This window comes from Clytia hemisphaerica, unplaced genomic scaffold (assembly GCF_902728285.1).
Source record: "Clytia hemisphaerica strain Z4C2 unplaced genomic scaffold, Clytia hemisphaerica genome assembly, whole genome shotgun sequence".
NCBI classification, from domain to species: domain Eukaryota; kingdom Metazoa; phylum Cnidaria; class Hydrozoa; order Leptothecata; family Clytiidae; genus Clytia; species Clytia hemisphaerica.
Genome location: NW_027104377.1, coordinates 244,411 through 253,838, shown reverse-complemented (window position 1 = coordinate 253,838; position 9,428 = coordinate 244,411). Strand labels below are relative to the sequence as shown.

Sequence of the window (9,428 nt, the reverse complement as noted above, 5' to 3'; positions counted from 1 at the left end):
AACCGCGAAAAATGGGCGGGGCTGGTCGCAGAGGCGCCGGACACATGGCACCCCCGTGTCCGTGTTGTGTCAACAGGAATTCTTTTCGGGCGGAGGCCCGGGGGGGGGGGGGGTACTTAGGCAAAAATGGATAATGGGTATGTGCGGACGGTAAGGGTCGGTTTTTTCACCTTTCAAAGTCTCTCAAAGGGTCGGAAAAGTCAGAAAGTTTTAAATTAGTCTCTCTAAGGGTTGGAAAATTCAGGACTTTTAGGACATTTTTTTTATTTCCAGAGAAAAAATTGTAATAAACTCTCTCTAAGGGTATGACTTTTTTCAAAAATCGAAAAAAAAATCAGTCTCTCTCTCTAAGGGTCACCTTTTCAGCAAAAATCAGTCTCTCTCTCTAAGGGTCGGCTTTCGGAGGTCCCATCCGCACATACCCCTCATTCGCCAACCCTAGTACCCCCCCCCCGGGGGGGAGGAGGGTAGAAAAGAGTGGTCAAGGACACCCTCAATAGAACTAAATTGAATTTTTTTAGAACCTTTTTGAATTAATTCGAAATGGCACCTGAAATGTCACCATGATATTTGGCTCGATTTGGCTCTCTTATTCGGCCCTAAAGTAGTCAATTCCGCCTGGCTGGTGGACGGAGCCACCACCACCCCCAGGAAGTTTGCCTGGGGAAGGTTATAGGATTCAACCCTCTAACATAAACTTTAGAAGGTTAAATCCTAACCTTCCCCAGGCAAACTTCATGGAGGGTGGTGGCCGGTATTCAGGCAAAATCTGGTACGGGGAAATTTTGTCCGTACAAAGTAGTACAGTTCGTACAATTTTTCGTAGAGCTTGATTTTTGTTGGCGGTCAAGGTGTCCGTAACAAGGGCACCCCCATAAGCAGTAGCAAACCCGCCCAGGGAATTTTTCTTCGTGTAAAACTCATTGCTGTTACATAAATATGCTTTATTTTTCTGAGTGGAGGAAATCTAAAGAAGATAAAGCAAAGCTTTTCATTTATGAGATGAGAACGGAGATAAAACGCAAAGCCAATCTTTTAATCAAAGCAATTAATTATGTCAACCCAACGAAAAGCTCTTATCTCTTATAAGTTGGCCATTTTCCATGTTTTTTTTTGTGAAATATAATCAGTGTCTTTGTACAGTAATAAAACCTCTAATCAACGGACACTCTAAAAGGCGGACACCTCTGATTAGCGGACAATTTCACTTTCCCCGGCCGTTTCCTTGTCAAATCCTCATAAAAAAGTTTCTAAAAGGCGGACACTCAATTAGCGGACCCTCTGATTAGCGGACAATTTTTTTCGCACGAAATTGCCAAAACCCCTATTCTAGCTCTCCAATTAGCGAACATTAAATATCAAATGGGTCACGGACGTCCAAAATCGAAAAAAAATTTTTTAGATATTTTTATTTCAAGCACGTACTTATTAGTCTTATTATTCAAATTATTTCTACAAATTTCCAGTTTTCCCTTGGCCCATTCAACGAATTTAGGTGGGCCAAAGAAATCATAAATCACTGATTTTCTTTTATTTGTTAAAAAATAAATTGTTGCGTTTTAATAACCTTTCTCTTGTTCTTCTATGGCCTAGTGTCTGCAGATAAGTACTTTAGACCCCAATTTTGTATTTTCGACACCCTGGGATGGCCTTATTTCAAAATTGGAGCTCCGAGATCAAAAGTTTCTAAAAGGCGGACACTTCTAATTAGCGGACACTAACCCCTTTCCCCGATGGTGTCCGCTAATTAGAGGTTCCACTGTATTTTCATTTCTATTAGCATCTTTCCTTAACCCATAAATTGAAAACAGGGGCATGTCATATTTGGAAATGATGAAAGAGTAAAACCGAAAAAATAACTGACGAATGTTTTACTTATCAGTACATTTATTTTGTCATCAATATTTACCCATATACTGCAAAACCAATACGGTAAAAAGCCATCGTAATAGATTGCATTGAAAAAACCAGTTGAAAAGTTTTTTGAGCCTGATCCAAGTTTAATCTAAAACTTTGAGAGTTTGGTCTTTCATCACTAGAATCTGCTGACATTTGGATAGAGTCACTTCTTTGGTGTTTGGGAAACAACGCCTAACAGCAAATCTAAAGCTATTCAACACTAATAATACAAAAAGCAACACCCAAGCCTAAATAACGTAAGTGCCAGCTGGTTAAATGAAGTTCTTTTTATTGTTTTGTAATCTACAAAACATCATCATCTACGAGGTCCTCCTCGTCATCTTTCTGTATCCTACTGAATGTCTTATTGAAAATGTTTCTCTTCCCTCCAGCACCTCCACGAGCACCACGATATCGTTTGAAATAGACGAACACAATGAGAAGTACGACAAGAAGAAGAATGATAGAAGCTGATGTTGCACCGATCAGCGCGCTGTTGTTCTTTTTCCCTGGCGACGTAGATGAAGCCTGAAAGATGATAATGAGAATCAATGAGGTCATAAAAGATGATTTTTTTATATCGAATGACTAAAAAACACGAAATATTTAGCCACATTTGTACTGGGAAACGACACACATGATTATCATGAAAATGAACAATCATAACACACACAAGATTTTTTCAAAACTACCAGCTCTGGGAGAATTCGAATTCATAACTTTGTCGCAACATTTGATCTCTTCTTAAGCTAGCGGTTAGAGTAAGGTCCTTTTAGATTTAGTCCATTTCGACCAATATTCCAATAAAACACCTGCTGACAATATGTAGAGATAAAGGGGTATCTTAAATTCGATTCGCTCATAGATAAAAGTGGGGAACTCAGCTTGCAGGATGCAAAAAGAAAATTATAAATTATATTACCTTATTGGTGCAAGTTTCAGTCTTGACGACAATGGTGGGTTTTTCATCGATCGTTCGGCAACCTTCGTTTTGGATGTAAGTAACTTGGCGTTGTCCATTTTTGCACTGACCGAAAATCTTTTTAAAATCCTCCTCTTCATGGCAAATTCTACATGCGAACTTTGATCGCCAGTGAAGTCTCATGATACACCCCTTTACTGGAGCTGAATTTGAGAGAAAATTGATAGATTTTATTATAGAATACATTAAATATGGCTGTACACCTAAGTAAAATGCTATCAAGACAAGACCAGCATTGACATCCGGGGGGGGGGGGTACTTAGGCATGTGGAGGGTACGGTATGTTCCGCCCTTAAGGGTACCTTTTTGGATTTCCAAAGTCCCGCTAAGGGTCGAAAAAATAGGAAAATTTCAACTTTTTACCCACTGAAAGATCGAAATTTGGTCAAAAATTCCTAAAATTTTCCTTTGTTTTCTCCTTTTTAGTCCCGGTAAGGGTCCGAGGGTCAAGAGTCGGGTGGCATCCCCCCCCGTCAGCTCGCAACCATAGTACCCCCCGGGATTGACATTTACGTTTTTTATGTAAAACAGTAGATAGAGCTTCTCTATCGTTGTTCAAAGTAGACAACAGTTCGGTATCAGCAATTTGCTCAATCAAAACAAACAGCCTGCATGGTGCAAAGCAAGAAGAATCGAGAGAATGATCTTGATGCATTGCCGGCACCGAACTGTGCCGAAATCTATGAGCAGAATGCTCAATATTTATGCTATAGTCATTGCTAAGAACCGTACCTTGCTTTCCGGTAGTAGAGTTGTCCGAAATTTCCGGTTGTCCCACGCCTTTTGTCATATCGCAAAGCATCTGTATAATCGTTTGACGCGCCTTGTATTTCTTTACCTTCTGGTCGTAACAAGAGATTGAACGACTTTTAAAGTTTAATTGAAGTCCGTTTGTTTCGTTGCCAGGCAACGGAAGAAAATGTAATATTTCACCAAACGATGTACTTCGCGAATATGATGTACCGTACGAGACACTACGGCATGCCAAAGTATTCATTGTGATCTGTGATAAAGGAACAAAGATGTTAATGAAAAGGGTGCTGTGGTGATTAAGTGGTCTAGTTCAATGAAGTATAAGCCCGAAGGGCTAGAAGTCAATCTCTTTGGTAGGATTTGAAGCCAACAAATCTTACCAAAGTTACGCGGCCTTGAGCGTCTCGCCTGGTTTTTACACAAATGGCAGATTGAAACTAAAATTTACCGCTAAATCTCGAAAAAAATATCAATCGTAAACAAAGGAATTGCTAGATTCAATCTGTTGTCAAAAATGCAGCGAATTTTTTAAGGCTTCACTTTTTCTTGCCTGAGAAAGGTTAGAGATTGAACTCTAGCCCTTCGGGCTTTAAACTCAATGGTATAGTTACACCATCTTTCCTTAAATTCTAAAGGTAGTTCAATGTTCAATGTTCAATCAACATTAATTTATCATGAAGTGTTTATGATGAGCCAGTATCGATTCTGTTTACGGACAAATGCTTACCGCTTTAGTTTTGTATTTTCCGTAATATCCTTTGACCGATTTTTTTGTCATGCACGAAGTGTTATCGTGTTTGAGTGAGCACACATTCACGTAATATCGTGATCGTGAGTAAAGACCCTCACGACCTATCCCCTTGACACGGTACATTGGACCACCATCAACACGAAGTGGTGATAAATCATACAAAACATTCTTTCCAGACCTGTATTGACAATTATTATAATCACAACCAGTTTTCTCGACATTATTGGTCGTCCCTGCACCACATTCTGAACAAGTTCCACTCCCTTCTTTGTCAGAAAACATGCCGTCTGGGCAATCGAGGCACTGTGTTGAATTCTCCATGCTATATTTACCGGCTGGGCATTTGAGACAAAATGTACCATCAGCAGACAAGTACTCTCCTTTCTGACATCTAACACATTTGCGAGCACTTCCGTCTTTAGCCCCTGTTATCATAATGTCGTACAGTCTAGCCTGATAATTTATGTCTTGATTCCCTTCGACTTCATGGTGAAACCACGCACTTTAAAGAAAAAGAGATTTAATTTAAGATGTAGTGGATTCATTGGTAGATCAATCAGGAAAGCTAGTACCAGCTACCTCCTACTTGTTCAATGGAAATCTACAATTAAGCACATTAGAGTAAGCTTGGACACCAGCTATTCATTCATTCAACCCCCCCCCCCAGAATACTGACCTTTATTGAGTCTATTGGCTAATCTACCGATGGGATCTTTACCTTTACGAATTGATTAAAATTGTATTAAAACTCCCGATTTCTGATAAGGAGTACTATCATCAAGAAAAAAAGACCCGATCGGGTCCATAGCGGTAACCGCTGGGGTCTATGGGTCGATTAAATAAGTTGTCAATTGAGTGACCTGCCTCTGGTTCGCTTCGTAATTCTTATACATACACACTAAGGTACGTCCTCACATCCCAGTTGCCTGAGTGACCTCAAGTAATATAAAGTAGAATAAAAGTTTCCATTTGGGACAGGTCTACTTTGATATACAAAATCTATTCCATTTAATAGTCATACCCAAGTGAATTATGATTGACGACTGACTGGAAAAGTGTAAATTTTTAAAATTAATTCGCATTCTGTTTCAGATGTCTTAGATTTTTAAATTTCATTTCATATTGAAACAACCACGAAACTACGAAGTGATATGTGTCAAAGTTTTTATGATTAGAAAAACAATGTTTTTATTAAGGCGCCCTGATACATAATTGATGAGAATTTTTTTAAAGAAAATCTTGGTTGCTCTATGATAATACTTCAGTTATGACCTTGAGTCTTCACCTGAGAATGTGTTTCTTGTTGTTGCACTGTTTGCTGTTTTTTCAACTTTCCGAAGGTCTAAAGGCTACCTGTGGAAAAGATGACTTTTTCTTACGGAAGATAAACAACAGATATTTAAGCCTACCAACAGACCCCGTTGTAAAATCTGGCATCAAGACATATCAACAATGTTTCAGCCAATGTCAACAACTCCGATGTTCTTCGTTCAACTTTCAAAAATTCGGAGAAGACGATTTCAAATGTAGTATTTATGCTGGTGAAAGTGAAAGTCGTCTCTCTCCTTCTGCTCGCTTCAGTGCAAATATAACCAACCTTCTCTTTTTCGAAAGACTTCCTTGTAAAGAAACTGAACATCAAATTGAAGCACAATTGAAAGGTAGTTTTCCTCTTGCTAAAGATTGTTCAGAGGTACATGAAAGCGGTGGCAAGGAGTCTGGGATCTACGAAATCGCAAATGTTGTTGCTGTAGACAATAAGACAAACAATGACTTTCAATACGTCTTTTGTAACATGAAACTTCACGGAGGAGGATGGACAGTCGTTCAACACAACACTGGAGAAGACATTTTCAACAAGAATTGGTAAGAATTCAAAAACGGGTTCTGAGATTACAGAAGATCTTTTTGGGCTGGCAACGAATTGATTCATCGACTCACCAAAAATGACACAGAGCTTTTGGTGATTTTGAAAGATGCATCTCAAGTAAAGCATCATGCTTATTACAAGAAGTTTTTCATCGGAGATGAAGAAAGCAGTTATAGATTGAACATCGGTGAATACTTCCAAGAAACATCATTGACGAATTTTTTACTCGAAGATAGACCCTACGGACAACAACTGATTTCCCATGATCACGCTCGTTTCTCAACATTCGACCAAGATACTTCTTAAAAAAATTGCGTGAAAGGATATTCAGCAGGCTAGTGGTTCAAAGATTGCCACCATGTCTTTTTAAATGGAAACGCATTGGAGCGACCCTCTACTGCCAAAGGTATTGTATGGTTTAATAGTGGAAATGGAAAAATGTTTACTGAGTGTTATGTTGAATCAACAATGATGATTCGAAGGAAAAGTCGGGGGAAAAGTTAATTGATCAATCACCAATAATAACAGTAAAATTTCTTAAATTCTTATCTGTCTTTCCGATGTCGGATTGGCGGCCGCCCACGCTAAAGCTCTAAAGAAGCTAATAATAGTCGGCGTTTGATGTGCCGTGTCCCCAAAATCCTTGACGCGGTCTCGCAAAATTCCGTAATCTAAACCTTCCAGATGTTGAAAATTTTTCTCGACCTTTAGAGCTTTAGCGTGTCGGATAAAATTTCTGCATCTCTGGGTGTCAGATAAATTAAAGTCTGTCTCGATCTGCAGCGGAGACAAAGAGTGCTATAATCTTTTTATAGAATTTAAATGAGATATCGGTTTTGTGTTTGTTAAAAATTATTCAAGAGTGGAACATTACCCAATAAAAAAAAAAAGTTTGTAAAATGAAGATGGAATATGAAGAAGAAAATATCAACTTCGTGAATAAATGTGCTGTAATTTTCATTTCCACTGCAGTAATTTTTTATCTTAGAATGCCATCTCTGTGAAAAACAATATTCAAAAACATTAATTCAATCACTGATTAGATTTAAAAATCATCAAAAACAACAAAAAGATGCCCATTTTTTAGCCAATCAGACAATACTTTTTTAGCCATATCTTTTGACTGAGTAAATATTTTTTGATTTTTTTTTTTCACAGTCATGACCCTCTAAATTTCTCCTTTGTTTTATATCTTCATTATCTACTTTTTTTGAAAATATCCCACTATTTATTATCTTTTCAACAAGCGCAAAACTACAATTTCATTCGAATTATATCAAAAGTTACAGCCTTTTTTTGTCTCCACTGCAAATTATAATGGGACAGACTTTAATTGGTTGGTTCGATGTTTGACTTTTGTAGACTTTCTACTGGTTGGCATTGTTATGTATCAAAAGGTTGAACATTGGTGAACATTCTCCAGAGTTATCCCTACCTAATCCATTACCACAGAACTCAAGGTCTGAGCATTTCATTTACCACAATGAGGCTAGATTCTCAACATTTGACAACATATGACAAGGAGAAGGCTAGTTGTGGTAAATATGGCGCAGCCTGTTGATTCATTAGTTGTCACCGTGTTATGTTGAATGGTGAAGTCTTCAGGTGCACCATGTGATAGGAAAGGCATAGTATGGTATCAGTCAGATTCAAACAACGAACTGGTCGTTATGTTTTAAAGAGGCTACAATGATGATCAGAGTGGAAGAGAACTAAATAAGCTGAAAAATAATTGTAGTAAATTGTAATTATTCTTTTTTTTTCATTTAATTCTTAATATAATTCTTCTTCAATCCTCTTCTTCTCTTATTTTTTGGCACCTAAAAATTTCCTCTGAAATGGAAGTCTGTCGCAGTTTTGCACTCATACCATCATTTGCTTGGGACGAATCCTAAAACAGGTCTATACAGGTCTATAACTAAATCTTCCTTAACTCACAAACTCAAAATTTCATGTTCTTTCCAACAATTGCTGAAAGATCTCTGGGAAGGCTTTCATCATTGTGATATTATATGACCTGAAGGTTAGTCCATTGACTTCCAAGCCCGAAGAGCTAGACACGAGACTCCTGGGTGAGAAAGGAAGCCATGCTTATTTCTCATCCTAAACACTTGACCCACGTGGTTTTCACATAAACTCTAGATTGAGAGTAAATCATATCGCCAGATTTCGAATAATATGCCGCGTGAAAACAAAGAAAATGTTAGATTTAATCCGCTGCGGCACAACTCTCAATGCGTTACTTTTTCTTTCTTGAGAAAGGTTGAAGATTCATCTCTATCCCCTTCGGGGCTTTAAACTCCATAGTTAGTCCCTGTATGGGTAGCCCGGTGATTCATCCGAAGGGAGAGACAAAAATGGGTGTTGAGTATATGCGGACGGTAAGGGCCGGCTTTCTATCTTCCAAGGTCTCTCTAAAGGTTAAAATATTACGGAAAAATCTCGGAACTCGCAAAATATTTATCGTATTTCACTCAAAGTCATGCGATAACTAATACTTATCGGCGATCCAAAAAATATCTGTAATCTGATTGGTTAAAAAGAGTACAATATATCTTGTATTTTACATGTACAAAATATAAATTGACAAATAGATGTTGTTGCATTGTAGCGGTAGCAGCAATCTAACGTCACTTTGTTACAAAAGTGCCCTGCGCTTTTTTCCAACACAAAATGTAATGTACGATGTACGGTCGGTCATCCCTCAATGAATCATAAATTACTATAAGATTGTTTATCCAGTGTTGTTACACTATCAAAAGTGCTAACCACACTGGCCCAACTTCAGTGTAATTTTTTGCACCACTCCTAGGTACAATTGTAGATTCAATAGCTTTTAGCCTGCTCTATTTTGATGCTAAAAATCATTCCTAGGCAAAAAAAATCTAATTTTTCACAAAAAAGGAAAATACTATCACCAGATATTCCTGCAAGGATCTCGAAAATTTCAAAAAAATTGAACCACTTCTTCAGGCTGCCCCAAAGTTTCGAATGGACAGACACACAGGTAGCCACGCACATGCACAAACATTCAAAATATTTTCAAAGATCTTTATTTCGAATCATCATGGTAGATTCTTTAAAACAAATATCCCATGTACCACCTTTACCAACCTCTCCCCACATTATACCGTTTTCATTACAAGGTGATGGCAACAACGCATTTCCATTAA

General features: G+C 38.0%; 1 protein-coding gene across 1 annotated transcript in view; it reads right to left on the bottom strand.

The window, feature by feature from the left end:
- Positions 1–1,869: 1,869 nt before the first annotated feature.
- Positions 1,870–9,428, bottom strand: part of LOC136818872 (endosome/lysosome-associated apoptosis and autophagy regulator family member 2-like) — a 32,194-nt gene continuing 24,635 nt past the window's right edge. Inside the window, exons 8-11 of the mRNA XM_067075097.1 lie at positions 4,362–4,887; positions 3,614–3,884; positions 2,822–3,024; positions 1,870–2,427 (exon numbers count right to left, since the gene is read on the bottom strand). Coding sequence (XP_066931198.1) covers positions 2,203–2,427; positions 2,822–3,024; positions 3,614–3,884; positions 4,362–4,887 — 1,225 coding nt within the window. The 3' untranslated portion in view covers positions 1,870–2,202. The remainder of the gene's footprint in view (positions 2,428–2,821; positions 3,025–3,613; positions 3,885–4,361; positions 4,888–9,428) is intronic.